Source organism: Oncorhynchus mykiss, chromosome 28 (assembly GCF_057628025.1).
Source record: "Oncorhynchus mykiss isolate SJ-2025 chromosome 28, ASM5762802v1, whole genome shotgun sequence".
Classification (NCBI taxonomy): domain Eukaryota; kingdom Metazoa; phylum Chordata; class Actinopteri; order Salmoniformes; family Salmonidae; genus Oncorhynchus; species Oncorhynchus mykiss.
In genome coordinates this window covers 14,465,229-14,481,976 of record NC_143049.1, presented here as the reverse complement: position 1 = coordinate 14,481,976, position 16,748 = coordinate 14,465,229, and the positions used below count along the sequence as shown (strand labels likewise).

General features: G+C 45.1%; 1 protein-coding gene across 5 annotated transcripts in view; it reads left to right on the top strand.

Annotated features, from left to right (window-relative positions):
- Positions 1–16,748, top strand: part of LOC110508590 (arf-GAP with GTPase, ANK repeat and PH domain-containing protein 3) — a 221,412-nt gene that overhangs the window by 104,495 nt on the left and 100,169 nt on the right. For all 5 annotated transcript variants that reach the window (XM_021589215.3, XM_036966890.2, XM_021589214.3 and 2 more), the window contains exons 2-8: positions 793–851; positions 2,949–3,036; positions 6,818–6,903; positions 12,386–12,527; positions 14,307–14,441; positions 15,704–15,831; positions 16,139–16,294. In XM_021589215.3, coding sequence (XP_021444890.1) covers positions 793–851; positions 2,949–3,036; positions 6,818–6,903; positions 12,386–12,527; positions 14,307–14,441; positions 15,704–15,831; positions 16,139–16,294 — 794 coding nt within the window. The remainder of the gene's footprint in view (positions 1–792; positions 852–2,948; positions 3,037–6,817; positions 6,904–12,385; positions 12,528–14,306; positions 14,442–15,703; positions 15,832–16,138; positions 16,295–16,748) is intronic.

The window sequence follows — 16,748 nt, the reverse complement described above, 5'->3', positions numbered from 1 at the left end:
AGAGAACATGGTTGCTGCACCAAACGGGCACTTAAATGACGCTGCCTTCTTTGGTGTTGTAGGTCTTCATTGTCCTGGTGTAGACACGGGGTCCCACCTGGTTTTGCACCTTGTTGCCTGGAGACAGCGTGTCTGCACCGGCACCACCTTTCTCTGTTGTTGATGGTATCTCCATGGGGGTCGCTAGCTTGGAATAGAGGGTCTGCGACCCGAAACAGGAAGGGGGTATTTTGTCAAACAGTTGTGACAGATCCGGACACTTTTTTACGATAATGTCCTGAGAGAGAAGTTCTCTGTGTATCTGGTTATGACCTGAACAATGCTACTGACTTTCACCCAGTTTGTAATTGTTCTCTTGAATGGTTTTCTAGACTTAGTCTTTAAATGGTGATTTTTTTTTCCAGTCAAATGTCCCTTCCATATGTGTCACCATTAATAGAGGAACATGTTGGAACAAGTCTGGTTTTCTCTCGCTATTGAATTGAATTAGCTGTGTGCGTGTGCGTTCTTGCTTGCTCGTGCGCCAGAGGTCTCTTTTTAAACCCCGATTGCACCACTTCCCTTCAAGCCACAGACAGTACATGTTCGGTGCAATGTAAACAAACATCAAACAACAAGCATTGTCAGGACAAAGAGTCAAGAGGGAGAGCAGAGTCTGTTTTTCTCTGGTTCAACAGAACACATTGACATAAACTGTGACGACGCGAAACAGTGATCGGGAATCAACACCCTGCTTTACCCTTCAGTAACCTTAACTAAATGCTGTTTGTTCTCCGTCTTTTTCTCTTCCAGACTCTTTCGTCAACAGCCAAGAATGGACATTGAGTCGATCAGTGCCAGAGCTCAAAGTGGTGAGTGGTATGCATCATAACTTCAGCCCGTGTTAATCGGCTGACATTGGCATTGCAAGAGGAAGATAAATTCAGCATTAGCATTGGATTGATTTCAACGTCAATGCCAGTGCATGCTCTATGCATGTCAAAAACATTTCCTCTCATTCTGCATGAGAGAGAGAGAGTAGAGTAGAGTACAGAAATTGGCTGGAATATTCCCTGGCACCAAACGAGATTGTGGGTGATTTTTAATGATGCTGTTTTTTTTTGCGTTGGCATGGTGACGCGGAGCGTAGAGTGGCTTGCAGCAGACTAAGAGATGAGTGACGGTTTTGGGCTAGACGAGTGACACTTCCTGGGTCTGATCCAGCCGCTGGCACAACCGTTCTTACCACTGCCAAACGCACACACACACACACACACACACACACGCTGCTCACGTCCTCACTTGAAGAAAGGAATGCTTCACGCACATAATCAATAGGGATATTACCACAAAACCTCATTCCACCGTTCTGGTGTTAAATACTGTAGTAGTATTCATAGTATTTTGGTCTTCTATGAATTGGTTAGGGTCGTGCATCGCATCAGAAAGATCTATGGGAATCAGACACAAATCAGATGGGGGAACTTTTATGAAGAACATGCTTTCTAAACAGGGAGAATTTGATAGAGCTCATTGTCTTTTTATATAGTAGACGGTGTTCATTAGCGCCACACACTTCAGAGGTTAAGTGAACTGATGCTGAACTCAGCAGGGAAAAGACAAGGACTGCTGTCAGAGAAGAGGTAGAACTTCATTTACTTCCACAGTTCCCGTATGGCAGTATTGGACAGAAGTAGTTCATTCATATGAGTTATGTTTCCCAAAAGCATGGACAAATGTTATCGTTCCAACATGTAGGCTATTGCACTCATGGGGGACATGAGCTGACACTGTGTAATACGGGCTTCCCAAAACTTTGCATTAAAAACATTGCATTCAAACCTGGACTTTGATGATGAACCCACAGACTGATCCTTAAAAAAAAAGTCTCTAGTGGAATTTACACACAGTGCCTGCTCTGCTTTCATCTGCCTGAACTATGCTCATAAAGCAGCCTTATTAATGATGGGCTTACAACCCAGCAGGTTACAAAGCTTTACAGTTCTAACACAAACCCTGCTCCTTTTGTAGTTAGTTTTGGTTATGAGTAGCTCCTAGCTTGTTATATTTATTTATTTAACTAGGTAAGTCAGTTAAGAACACATTCTTATTTTACAATGACGGCCTACCCCGGCCAAACCCTCCCCTAACACTGACGACGCTGGGCCAATTGTGCGCCGCCCTATGGGGTGATACAGCCCGGGATCGAACCAGGGTCTGTAGTGACACCTCTAACACTGCGATGCAGTGCCTTAGACCGCTGCGCCACTCGGTCTATTCTTCCGTTCTTGATAGTCTTCATGTCCTCTCCGAAGCCAACTTCCTCCTTACAAAGAACATAAGTATTGTGAGGGAAAGGATAGGTAGCTTAATCCCACCCCCCCAACACACACAGTCCACTGTAATTAAACCAATCCTGACTTTACCACCCACTAATGATCTAAAGAAGAGGGGGATGAAGGAAGAGGGGGGGGGGGGGGTGAGGGCATGTTGAAGGAGCCTTTGTTCTCCCCCAGACACCCTGGCATCATCAGCCACCCCAGCCTGGGAGCGGCACCAGCCCACCCTCCGTCAGGTTTCCCCTGGGGGCATACAGCAGTCAGGGCTGGGACCTTGGCCTAGACACCCACCAGGGGGAGTAGGGAAAACATTAGCTGAACATATACAGTACTGTTCCCTTGGTGTCTTACCTTTACCCTATAAGCACCATCTGTTCATGTGAAAGTCCATAGGCTGAGGCCTTTGGCATTAGTAGTGTAACATTTTACTGGTACTAGTCTTGTTAACAGACTTTTAATAGTACTAGTATTTTGCAGTCTTGCTGTTTCACCAATCATCATCTGTACTGTATATAGGTCAAGCTGTAGAGGCTCTGGCTATGATTGCAGGTGTAACCATCCATACAACATACATGTCCTGGAATGAACTACATGTGAGTGTGGTGTCATGTGTTTTTGTTGTTTCTGCAGGGTATTGTGGGTAATCTGTCGAGCGGGAAATCGGCCCTTGTCCACCGGTACCTGACAGGCACGTACGTGCAGGAGGAATCCCCTGAAGGTAAGAGACTGCTGCTGAAATCCCGAGGGAGGAGAGCACCATCACACGTAAAAAAACCAAACTAAAAAGGTTGTCTATTTTACTAGACGGTCTTGTCAGTCAACACATGAACTAGTCCATCTACTGGCCCTGCTGCATCATACATGAGATCTTTATAATAATTCCTGAAGTATATTTAAGATTTTACCAGATTATTGTCAGTCCAAAACCTGTTGAAATTCCACCTGGAATGATCAATTGGCAAGCCAGTCTGCATTTTGGCTGATGTTATTCTAGCTGGGGATAGATACTGACAAAATACAAGGACTGGGCTTAATGCTTGCAGTAAGAAATAGAAACTCAATTCATAATTAGCAGTTAGTTTGAGTGTTTTCCACATGGTGTATGAAGAGACCATCTTCGCTTGTCATTAACGGTATGCCAGGTGTGTTGGTGTTGATATTTTGTATCAGTCGACGCAGTGTCCGATTTTCTCTCAAACCCAAGGGTGTGGAGAGAGAGAGAGACGATTCTGAGGTAATTGGCCGTTAGCCAATTATCCGTTAGCATAAACGAATGACAGCTAGAGCAAAGCATTGTCTATGAAAGAGAGAGGGCTTCTGCGTTAGAATGATAATTCCCAAACACATCAAGGTAAAACTAAGACCTGGGCGTAAAAGCACTAAATCCTACTATTAACCCTTCATTTCAGAGAGGAAGGGGATCATAGTTGCTGCCATGAACATAAACAGGTTTCTGTTTAGGGAGCTGCGAGGCTCTGAAACGAGAGGTCGTAGCTCTGCGAGGAGGTTGTGTTTACTCCTACAGTTGGAGCCCGTTCCCGAACCTTCCACTTATGACTTCACAGAATCAAAAACCGAAGAGTTCTCCATTTTGATTCTCAGGCGGGAAATCGGAAGCGAAGGCTGCCCGAAATCCGTGAAGATGTTGGCAAAGTTGGGTTAAATTACCATTTTGGATGGTTTGTAGTGTCTGTTTTTATGTGGCTACTGTGTACTGAGGATGATGAGACATGAAGTGCATAATGAGTTCCTGGCATTACGATGCTGCTTCACCAAGGGAAAGCAACAATCCTCGATGCCTAATTAGGCCTAGAGAAGTCAATGACATAGATGCTGGAATGCAAAAACCTGAATGCTGGTTTTGGTAATTCTGGAAACATTTTATACAGATCACTGCATTGTTGCTGTGATACAACATACCGCTCCGTCTCCCATCCATAACAGGTGACAAAGGGTCTCCTTTTAGTCTCATTTCTAGCACCTTGCTTAGCCCGGATAGAAACTGGCTTTGAAAGAGGCTACCTCGCTTCTAGGAAGAGTTGGCAGTAGTACTAATGTTGTCTGTTCTGTCCGTACCATTCATTAACCCAGCAGTTCTACTTTACGGTGTTTTATTCTACTATGTTGCTAGTTCCTGTGATATCTCGAAGAAAAAAAGGCAGTATCGGGACGGGGAGGGAGGTGTTGCCATGGCGACAGCTAAACTGGCTCTGTTTGAATTGTGGCTCTGTGTCAAGGTCTCTGATCATCCACATTCCATTCTAGAGCTGGATATGCCTATTGCCTGCTCACCAAGCCCACAATTCCAGCTACCATCTCAAAACCTGTGTGCGACTGTGTGCGGCTGTGTGAGTGTGTGTGTGTGTGTTGGACAACAGTTTGATAGAAAAGCTATAAACACTCTATTCATTAGCCACGTCCAGGCAAAATCATTATACATTAAATTGCTTGCCTCCTTAATACAGATTGAGTGTCTCTCGTTATTGCTGTACAATTACTGTAGTTTTGCTTAATTCGTTTGGCACTGAGATTCAACAGACGTTTCACAGTACAGATGGTTTCTCCTCCGATATGTTTTTGTCTATGCTTGCCGGTGAACAGTCACAGACACAGCAAGGATGTTGATGTTATGTAATCTAAATGTAGGTCTTTACTTAAATGCACATCCATTTTATACCATGGCAACAGAAGATGCTATTTGGTATAACACTCTCATTGTACGATTTTCAAGGGCTATTCGCATTTACATCCTCCAGAATAATTTCAAATGTCCTCTGAAGTCTGACCCTTTGGTCCAGATACAGTCATTTTCTCATAAGATATGACTATACTGGGTATTACAATGAGTATCACTTTTCTGACATTTCCTCTAAATGGGAATTTCCTGGCATATGGCAACTCATCAGTCCGATCAGCGCTCCAATCTCAGAGCTCTGTTACTTCAGTGGAGGAAAGCTGGCTTGGCTTCCTTGAGTCTGTCTCTTTGGCTCTTACACAACTCAACTGATGTCTGGGAGAATCCCCTTTCCCCATTTGGGCTAAAGTGGAATTAATGGGTAGCAAAGTGTGGCTCAAGTGGATCTGTATTGCATGTTGGCGTTAGCTAGAACACTGCCTACCTATCCCTTGAAGACTGCAGGCGGAGCCCGTCGCTGTGTCCTCCCTTGATTTTTTTTTGTTGCAGAGGTGGGATCTGCACATCAAAGTACCAGTTAGAGAGTTCAGATAACACGGCCGATTATTAAATATCGAGTGTTGCCGCAGCGGTAGATATTAATTTTGTGTCTGTAGTTTTTTTTTTGTTGATATACGTTAATATGCCCACTCTTACTCCTTTCATGCAGTCGTACATTATTCAATATTGTTTGAGATGGCTTGAAGCAGATTTTCTGCTTTTGAAAAAGCAAGTTTTTTTTTATTTTGCCTCGCTCCCCAACTTTCTCACTTTAATATTAGAAATCTCTGCAGGATCTCAAACTGTTCCAATGTTATGCAAAATCCAATTTAGTGCCGAGGTATTCCCATCGGTCTGTATTTCATCTGCAGCCAGCCTTGCCGGAGGCGAGGAATACGAACAAGCGTTCAAAGAGATGACGGGTAAAAAGTCCAGGCTGACTATAGTAGCTACTCTTCTCCTGCAGAGCTCTAGCCTCCACTATCTTGTGGCCGTGAACTACACCCAACTTTAGATTTTGCTCTTTTCTTCTCCTATTATCTTCCATCCCCTCCTTCCCCCTCTCTCCACCGCAGGCTCCAGGCTGTACGTTCATTCTAGTGGACGTGCCTTATCACTTCCTTACTGCCTGCTGCGCTGGCTAACACACTAGCACGCTATCTTATATTTAATGGAGTTCTGCATCAATGATGGAGACGGATCGCTAGGCTAGCTGGTGGTGGTGTTGTAGTGAATTTGGGGTGGGGGGGGGGGGGGGTTGGGTCTATGGCTTGTGGCAGTGCTCTGTGACTGTGTAGTGGAGAAGGTTCCCTCAGCAGCTGTGTGCGTTTAAACATGCCAAATGGCAATTTCCCTTCATTGTAACTGACTTTAGAGACCAGTTTTCTTCCCCCAGCTTCGGATTATTATAAAATGTTGTTTTATTGAGACAGCGGGGCAAAATCAAACCGCAGCATATTCACAATCACATGCCGGGATGGGACCAAACCTTACTGGAATGGAAAGTCATCAATGGGAAGTTTGAAATCTGACTCATGCTTAGGTCTACTGGTGTGTGCTGGTGAAGAATATTGGAATTAATATTGCATTTTGGTGATTTAGCTGTAGCGAAACCAAACACGTTTTCAGTGACAATGGGTAGAGTAGCAAGTGCTTTACACCACTTTGGGCCTGAGTTTAGCGCTCTTCCTTCATTTTGACAACCCCTTTAATAGGCAGGGTAAAGTAGATCAGTCTACATTGGTTGTATTAATACTGCCGAAGCATGATTCTAGGCAACGCACCACCAAATAAGTCACCCTGACATTTCTCTCCTCTTCCCCAGGTGGTCGGTTCAAGAAGGAGATGGTGGTTGATGGACAGAGCTACCTGCTGCTGATCAGAGACGAGGGAGGCCCCCCGGAGCTGCAGGTACGTACGCACAACTTGCTTTCTGATCCCGCATGCCTCAGCACAGCCAATTAATGCCACTTAACGCCTGCAAGATCTCCTCCACAACAACCAGACAGGAACTAATAAACACTTCTCTGTTGGGGGGGGGTTCATTTCAATGCTGCACAGCTCTCCCATTCTCAGCAGTGCTTCATACTGCTTTTTACCAAGTCGTTGTGCCCTGAGAACTTACCAACAATTAAACCTAGCTAAAAGTCATTTCATAGTGGAAAGACAAGACAGAACAGACACACACTCTTGTTAAGATAGAGGACCCAGCAGCCTAGTTGGTGTGGAGCATCAAGAGTTGAGCCGGATTCATTCATTCGAGGAAGAAAATAGGTGGTATTTACAGTGCAGGTGACGGAGGGAAGACGAGATCCAGTAGGAGTGTTTATACACAAAATATACAGATAATGACAAGGAATTGGCAAAAATACTTGGTTGAAAAACACTGAATTTAATTGGCCAATACTGCAGTAACTCAACAGGAGTACAAAGGCAAATGCACCATAAATACAGAGCAAAATGCCCATAAATGCACACATTTTGAGTATAAATTGTCAGGGCTCTGTAACGACAATTTAACTCACTAACACAACGGTCGCGTTCCCCTGCTCAAACGTTGCATGCATCGAACAATGGTTGCATCATTTACTGTGCCATCGGGAACCAGATTGCAATAACATATGATGTGGTTAGCTGATACTTAAAATATCTATCCAGGCGTTGTAAGATCTGGCATGCGTCAGCAACGCCTGGGCAAAGGAACACGCACAATAGCTCTTATGGATGAGGAGAGCAGTAATCTGGCATAAACCAGTCACTCCTTTTAAAATAGTTAGTGCTACCTGGGATCCTTGGGACATCCTTAACTCCTACCTCAACCATAACTCTTACCTTAATTTTAAATGATTTCAACTTCAATCGGGTAGCTTCAGAGTTGGGACGTCCCATGGATCCTGAATAGCACCGACCCTTTAAAAAGGTAGGCTACATTCTCAAACACGACTAACACACATTTTCAGAACAATGGTCAATACTTTACACGTTATTGAAAACAGCGCCAGCTGTGCCATCAGAGACTCTGGGTTCGCGCCCAGGCTCTGTCGTAACCGGCTGCGACCGAGAGGTCCATGGGGCGACGCACAATTGGCCTAGCGTCGTCCGGGTTAGGGAGGGCTTGGTGGGTAGGGATGTCCTTGTCTCATCGCGCACCAGCGACTCCTGTGGCGGGCCGGGTGCAGTGCGCGCTAGCCAAGGTTGCCAGGTGCACGGTGTTTCCTCCGACACATTGGTGCGGCTGGCTTCCGGGTTGGATGCGCGCTGTGTTAAGAAGCAGTGCGGCTAGGTTGGGTTGTGTATCTGAGGACGCATGACTTTCAACCTTCGTCTCTCCCGAGCCCGTACGGGAGTTGTAGCGATGAGACAAGATAGTAGCTACTACAACAATTGGACACCACGAAATTGTGGAGAAAAATGGGTAAAAATTCAAAAAAATATATATATATGCTCAAACATGAGCGTTTACAATCAACTTTGGAAACACCTCTTAAACGAGATAAACCAAATAACCTAATGAGAGGCGAGCCACCTGGGCATTTAAAGGTGGAAACTCACCTACTAGGAGGAGGAGCCAGATCACAGCACTGGTGAGCAGAACCACTGAGGTATAATATCCTGGAGACTGTGTCCAAGATGTCCGACTGTTGGTAATCTACTCGCGTTCGTATACACCGATTCATGGACTGTCTATATCCTTCTTGGACTGTCTATATCCGGGTTGCGTCCGGTTTACACGGACCAACAACACAATGCGCCCCAGCACTCAGTGCGCACAGGGAGCAACGACGACGTCATCACGTCATCCAAAAACATGGCAGACATTGGATGAAAATAAAATGCTGATACCTTTGGCTGTGAGTTACAATTATTTGAATAATTCAGTGGATGTTTTGTGCACAAAGGTGATGACTAAAGTGTCTCATTAGGATTTATTCCGTTGTGGCAGTCTATGGAATTTGTCCTTCTGGGCCAGGCATCAGTTAAACTGCATTACTGAAGCAAGACTGTAGGAGCAGTCGAAACCGTGCTTCCAGACTGGAACACTTACCCTTGAGTTGAACATTTTGGCGGTAGCCTCGTTTTACCAGACTGATGACTGCTGCCCTACAGTGAATGATTTATGTGAAATGCACTGCACGATCAGTATGACGTCTGCATTTGCCATGCCGCATTTATGGCGGTACGGCCTCTGCAGAAGTCAGGGCATTCATACTTCTTGCGCTGTTGTGAAGGAAGTTGTCAAGGAAGTGAGTTTACAGGAGCTCCGGCCCTCAACTATCGTCAGTTGCGGATTTAGGTATAAGCGACATGGGCAGCCGCCTAAGGCGGCATCCGGCTGGGGGCCCGAACACATTTTTTGAAGGGAATGGTGGCATTTGCTGATTCGATTTTCTATCGCTCATTTGCACATCACGTTAAGGATATCATGTCACGGTGTGGGACTGTGGGTCAATTAACCTGGTCGGAGCAGGTGCCCTGATTCTAGTTTGTGAGCTAGGCAGGTTACTGCCTGGGAAGGTCTCACACTCAGAAGTACGAGATGGGGAGGGAGGTGGGGGTAGGTTGACCTCAGATCTCCCCATTGGAAGCCCAAGGTAGGGGGAACGGGGGGGGGGGGGGGATCTATCAAATAGCGCACTTCTAACTTTGTACAGTACTAATACAATTAGTAAAATCAGTCACACTACGAAATGCTACCAAATACACCACAATTCATTCATAATACTGTGAATATATAGTTTCACAGACATATTGTTGAATTTTCTTCTGGTTTGTGTGAAATTGTTAAGAGCAATATAAAAACCAGTCTGCACACCACCAAGGTGAACTGGTTTAGTCTTGACTCTTGGTTGACAGTGTTGGGGGATGGGTAATGTATTGATGCCCGAGTGCCAAATCAACACATTTGTTTCTATTTGTCTTTGTTACTTCTTTTTGATATGAGTCTTATTTTTGTATATAGTTTTATATTTATATAGTTTTAAAGGTTATTAAAGGTTATTTATGTTGTTCCAAATGTCTGAATAACAAGTACAGTTAGTGCAGAATGGTGCTTCTTTTTTTTTTTGCCTGGGGGGCGCTGAAGGGAGCCCAGGGAGCCATAAAAGCTAGAACCGCCACTGCCTACCGTCAACCAATTAAGTCGATGCGGAGCTATATGGAGCCCTCCGCATTTTTACAAAATTTGGTAGGTGCACGATGCGGTAAGGAGCTGAATTTGGCCTCTGCATGTCTCTGGAGGTTCCAGAATTGCGTCACACCCTCATTATGGAGCCTCCAACCACATTTTCAGATAAAGCATAAATTGGCTTTAACCTTGCAAGACCCGGATGGCTCACGAGGCTAGGTTGGCCTTACCAAACCAAAGAAATACGAAGCTAAACATTTCTAAAATAAATATGGTTGCCAGACTCTAGCTTTTGTTCTTTATATGATACAAATTACAATGTCTGATAGGACTAGCGACTGTGCCTCTATGCCAGGTACTCATTCAGTAATTAGGGAAACATGGTGTGGTGATGCTCTTGGCTGAGCCATTTCATGTCTGTCTCTCTCTGGAGGCCTCATTTTCCTATTTTTTGGAATCTCTCTGGAGAGGCCTTGGAGTGAAAGCATCCTGGCTCTCCAACCCCTCCATTGGGGATTTGTGATGATGAAACAGTCAATGATACCTGCCCTCTCCGTGGCTTAGCAAGGTTGGCTCACAGGCAGAGTTATGCTAGCATTAGCAAGGTTGGCTCACAGGCAATTGCAAGGTTGGCTCACAGGCAGAGTTATGCGAGCATGAGTAAGGTTGGCTCACAGGCATTAGCAAGGTTGGCTCACAGGCAGAGTTATGCTAGAAATTAGCAAGGTTGGCTCACAGGCAGAGTTATGCTAGCATTATGCTAATGTTGCTCCCAGTCCCAGAGATGGGAATGGAAATGACTGTAGCTCCGTTCCTAGCTGGGTGTAATTAGCGCAGTGTAATTAGAGGCCTTCATTACGTTCCCACTTACTGGAGTCTCAGCTGAAGCTGTGACTCTAAACTGAAAGCTTGATCTCCCCATCCATTCTAGACCTGGGTTCAAATACTTTTTGAAATCTTCCAAAATACGTTTTGTGTTTGCTTTATGGAGTTTTTAGTGCTTTTATGGTGTTTACCTGCCTGAAGTGCCAGGTGGGTAGAGTTTGTTCTTTTGTGACTATTTTATTGGTTCCATTGCAACAGGTAAGCTCAATCAAGCACAGATACCGTAGTTGACATTATTTCAAGTAGTATTTAAACCCAGGTCTGATTAATTCCACAGATATGAACGCTGCTGAATGACTAAATGGAGGGAGGGGAAGGCGAAGGTTGATACACTGTTAGTGCTTGGGCTCTCTCTCCTCCTTAACCACTTTCTCAGAAGCATTTGTGATTATGATTACCTTATTCTGCTGCCCAAGGGAAACCTCTTCCTTTCTTCTCTCCCTGGTGATGCACTAGGATATTAGGTTTGTGGAATAGTGCAGGGGAAAACAGGTTCCATCTTCCCGATAACATGGGACACTGGGTTGTAATAGCCATATTTGAGATTTAATTGATATTCCCACTAGTAACTGGCTACACAGGCAAAACAATAACACAGGCCGTGTCATTACAATGATGTTGCTACACTGCCCTCTCCTGCACAAATATGGAACTGAAGCCACTCCCATACAAATATAAAAAGGGAATTGTTTTGCATGCACAGGAGGTTGGTGGCACCTTAATTGGGGAGAACAGGCTGGTGGTAATGACTGGAGCGGAGTCGGTGGAATGGGATGAAATTAATCGAACACATGGGTTTCAAGTGTTTGATGCCATTCCATTTGCTGCATTCCTGCCGCTATTATGAGCCGCTCAGCCGCCTCCACTGTTGGCATGCTAATAATAATAATAATAATAATAATAATAATATTGAGTCGGAAAGAGTAATGCATATTTCAAAGCTGTTACAAAGGTGGACTTTATTCATTAAGCTTCACTTGTTCATTAAGTTGACATTAAATTGCTGTGGTAATTAAAAAAAAATTCAACAATCAAGGGATTCATAAGATAATTATGTTTCAGGTGGTTCCTGGTTCACCATGATCAATTGATTTGAAATGAATTTTTATGTGAACAGCTCAATAAGGGCTAGATTTATTTCAGCGTGAAAAACGTCATTATCTCTTCTATTCTCACAAGCTGGTTCTCTCTTTTACATCAAAAATAAATAAATACAACATCTTATACACAAGTGAAGCCGATCCGGTTACCCGATACCTTTTGGCCACACACTCCGGTCCTCCCAGATCCAGACAGTGCCACCCACCCAGACACACACATTCAGTATGTTGGTGTTTTTTTGAATCCTATCAAGCCTGTGTTCTGTCTGTGTGTCCCCTGCAGTTTGCAGCGTGGGTAGACGCTGTGGTGTTTGTCTTCAGTCTGGAGGATGAGATCAGTTTCCAGACAGTCTACAACTACTTCCTGCGTCTGTCCAGCTACAGGAACACAGCAGAGGTCCCCATGGTCCTGGTCGGGACGCAAGGTATTTCTATTGCACTTTGATTTAACTAGCAAGTCCCTTAAGGTATGGATATTGTTTGGAATGTTAGCTTCACCCCATAGTGGTAGTTTGTGGGTTGGAGGTAGCCAGTTGTTACCATACACCTGACATAAATAGACATGAAGATGTAAGTAGGCTGGGAGTTTTGACTTTTGTGCCCTGACCAGGAAGAACTCTGGGCCTTAGTTTGAGCATAGACTTGAGACTTCAGTGTGGATTTTCACATATAGTGCGTTCTGAAAGTATTCAGACCCCTTGACGTTATACACATTTTGTTTCGTTACAGCCTTATTCTAAAATTTATTAAATTAACATTTTCCTCATCAATCTACACACAATACCCAACAATGACAAAGTGAAAACCGGTTTTGAAAAAAAAACTGAAATACCTTATTTACGTAGGTATTCAGATCCTTTCCAATGAGGCTCAAAATTAAGCTCAGATGCATCCTGTTTCCATTGATCATCCTTGATGTTTCTACAACTTGATTGGAGTCCACCTGTGGTAAATTCATTTAGATTGGAAATAATTTGGAATGGCACACACCTATCTACATAATTGTGTTGAGGAACAGATCTGGGGATGGGTACCAAAACATTTCTCCAGCATTGAAGGGCCCCAAGAACACAGTGGCCTCCATTATTCTTAAATGGAAGAAGTTTGGAACCACCAAGACTCCTCCTAGAGCTGGCTGCCCAGCCAAACTGAGTCAGGGAGGTGACCAAGAACCCGATGGTCACTCTGACAGAGCTCCAGAGTTCCTCTGTGGAGATGGAAGAACCTTCCAGAAGGACAACCATCTCTGCAGCACTCTACCAATCAGGTCTTTATGGTAGAGTGGCCAGACAGAAACCACTTCTCAGTAAAAGCCACATGACAGCCCACTTGGAATCTGCCAAAAGGCACCTAAAGGACTTTCAGACCATGAGAAACAAGATTCTCTGGTCTGATAAAACCAAGATTCTACTCTTTGGTCTGAATGCCAAGCGTCACATCTGCAGGAAACCTGGCACCATCCCTACGGTGAAGCATGGTGTTGGGAACATCATGCTGTGGGGATGTTTTTCAGCGGCAGGGACTGGGAGACTAGTCAGGCTTGAGGAAAAGATGAATGGAGCAAAGTACAGAGATCCTTGATGAAAACCTGCCCCAGAGCACTCAGGACCTCAGACTGGGGCGAAGGTTCACCTTCCAACAGGACAAGGACCCTAAGCACACAGCCAAGACAACATAGGAGTGGCTTCGGGACAAGTCTCTGAATGTCCTTGAGTGGCTCGGACTTGAACCTGATGGAACATCTCTGGAGAGACCTGAAAATAGCTATGACGCTTCCAATCCAACCCGACAGAGCTTGAGAGGATCTGCAGTGAAGAATGGAGAAACTCCCCACGTACAGGTGTGCCAGGCTTGTAGTGTCATACCCAAGAAGACTTGAGGCTGTAATTACTGCCAAGGGTGCTTCAACAAAGTACTGAGTAAAGGGTCTGAATACTTTTTTATTTTTTAATACATTTGCTAAAATTTCTAAAAACATGCTTTTACTTTGTCATTATGGGGTATTGTGTGTAGATTGATGGGGGGGGGGGGGGGGGGGGGGGGGAACGATTTAATCAATTTTAGAATAAGGCTGTAACCTGACAAAATGTGGAAAAAGTCCAGGGGTCTGAATACTTTCTGAATGCACCGTACATAATCCCCCCCAAATGACATGTTCTCAGAACAATATTACATTCTTGTTGGCCCTTTTTGTCCTTCCCCAGATGCCATCAGTGCTGCCAACCCCAGAGTGATCGATGACTCACGGGCCAGGAAGCTGTCCAACGACCTGAAGCGTTCCACCTACTACGAGACCTGCTCCACCTACGGCCTCAATGTGGAGAGAGTCTTCCAAGATGGTACGGGCTGGGGCATTGGGAACATAATGTAGCTAGCCTAGTAACTAATGAATCTCCTCTTGATAAGCTGAATGAGAAGTGTCAGTGCCGGCCTGGGACTAGAAAGGGAAAGGGGGATGACCTAGTTAGTTGTCCGACTGAATGTATTCAACTGAGATGGGTCTTCCCATTTAACCCAACCTCTCTGAATAGATTGTGGACCCCTGTGGATCCTTGCGATCAGGATCACAATATAATGGTTTACAGTGTGTCATTGTATGGGCCGATGTCCGCCCATAGTGTTTCTACTGCGATCCAGAAACCAACCTACCCTAACAGATGCTGGAGCCTTTCATGTTAGAAATGGCAATGTGATGTCAATGGAAAGGCCATTGGTAAGAAACGTGTAACGGGCAGAGAGAGAGAGGACTATTTTCAACGCGGTGCCGATAGCCAAGAAGGAACTCATGTCTGCTTTACGAGAGAGAAACCTGTGCGCTCGAGGAGAAAACGTGTCGGAACTTTATGACAACCTTAATTTGAACAGCAACAACATCCGGTCCTGCCACACTACGATACCCTGCCGGGTTCAGTGCATCCTATTAACGACAGCTTTCAAACAGTCCCCAAACATTCTCTTTCCCCAACTTTATGAATGCGTAACGCAGCAGTTCACTTTCTCCTTTTCGTTGCTTGTTGACGCACGGAGCCGTGCGGGTCTCCCCGCTGTATTAATTGCTTGCTTTGAAAGAATTACAACAGCAAAAAGTGTTTTGTGTCTTGAGATCGAGCGGCTCCTCCATTCTCCATTCCCCGTAACTATCAATACCAACATGTTCCCCGGCTGTCAGACAGACTTAAACTCTTCTCGCTCCCTCGGCCTCTCATTCACCTCATGCAGAATCCCAGATCCCGCTCCCGCTGGAGTCTACAGCGAAGTGACGGGCGGCTGCCTACGCCGTCTGCGTTGGTCAATCAGGTCCCTCTGTACTACACCTGACAGTCTCATTTGGTTAACATCACACCGCATATCTCCCTGGGCTTAAGACAGGCTCATTTCTCTGAACATCATATTGCAGGAGTATTTCCCCTTGGAAACTGAGATGCTTTGTTATCTCTGGAGAACTGTATAAGGTTAATTTCCCCCGTCTGTAACGTATGACCTGATTGAAAAAGAGAATTGCTATGAAGTGGTTAATATCAGTGGACTTTGTTGTTTGTTGTTGTTGTGTTTGATTCCTAACCCTCTGTTGTTTTGTCTGTTTCTCTTTCTCTCCCACCAGTCGCCCAGAAGGTGGTGGCTCTGAGGAAAAAGCAGCAGCTGTCTATTGGTCCGTGCAAGTCCCTTCCCAACTCGCCTAGCCACTCATCAGTCCCCAACGCATCCCTCCCCTCTGTGCACATTAACCAGGTGAGGCCACACCCTCTACCAGATTATTTCTAACTAGGGCCAGGAGTTTTTCCTGACCACGTGACCTGACCAGGAAAAATTCAGGGCCCTAGTTTTAGGATATTACAGGTTACGTGGTCAGGAAAAACAATGAGCTTCTTCTGTGTAATTGGCACATGCTGCAAGACGTAGGCTGTAATCTTCTGAAAATACAGAGCGTACAGTAGCCTTCATAAACTATATATTATGATTCCTTTTTCCCAGATCCTTCCTTCTTTAACTGACTAGTTTGTTCTCTCTCTGTCCGTCTCCGTCTCTCCTCTTCCAGGCGGCGAATGGCGGAGTTGCGTTCAGCGACTACTCCTCCTCGGTGCCTTCCACTCCCAGCATCAGCCAGAGGGAGATGCGCATCGAGACCATCGCCGCCTCCAACACGCCCACACCCATCCGCAAGCAGTCCAAGCGCCGCTCCAACATCTTCACAGTAAGTATGCGGCAGCTGATGCAGAGCAACACCCACTCGCACTACTAGAGGGCGCAGTACCGCACACACACTGTCCACCAGAGGGAGACAAAGACAAAGCCGCCCACTTCCTGGCTGTATCAGATACAGGCACAGAAAGCCTTCCTGGTTTACTCCTTATACAAGCAACACAAATGGGCAAAGAGAAACAAATTATAAGGATAACGGTTGCTGGTTGCCACCTGGGTTATATTTTGAACCCATACTATGAACAAAATGCTTCATTTATTTTTTGGTTTTCTTATTTTAAAGCAAATATCAAAGCTATAAGCACTGTGGAAAAATATCTCAGCTTTTTAAAACCTTTGTTATGTTGGTAACATTTCCTTTCCAATTGAAAGTAGATTCTCATGAGTTACTCATCTTTCACTTATCCCCTCCTCCTGGCCCCTCTGTCTCAATCTTTGGCCTCCCT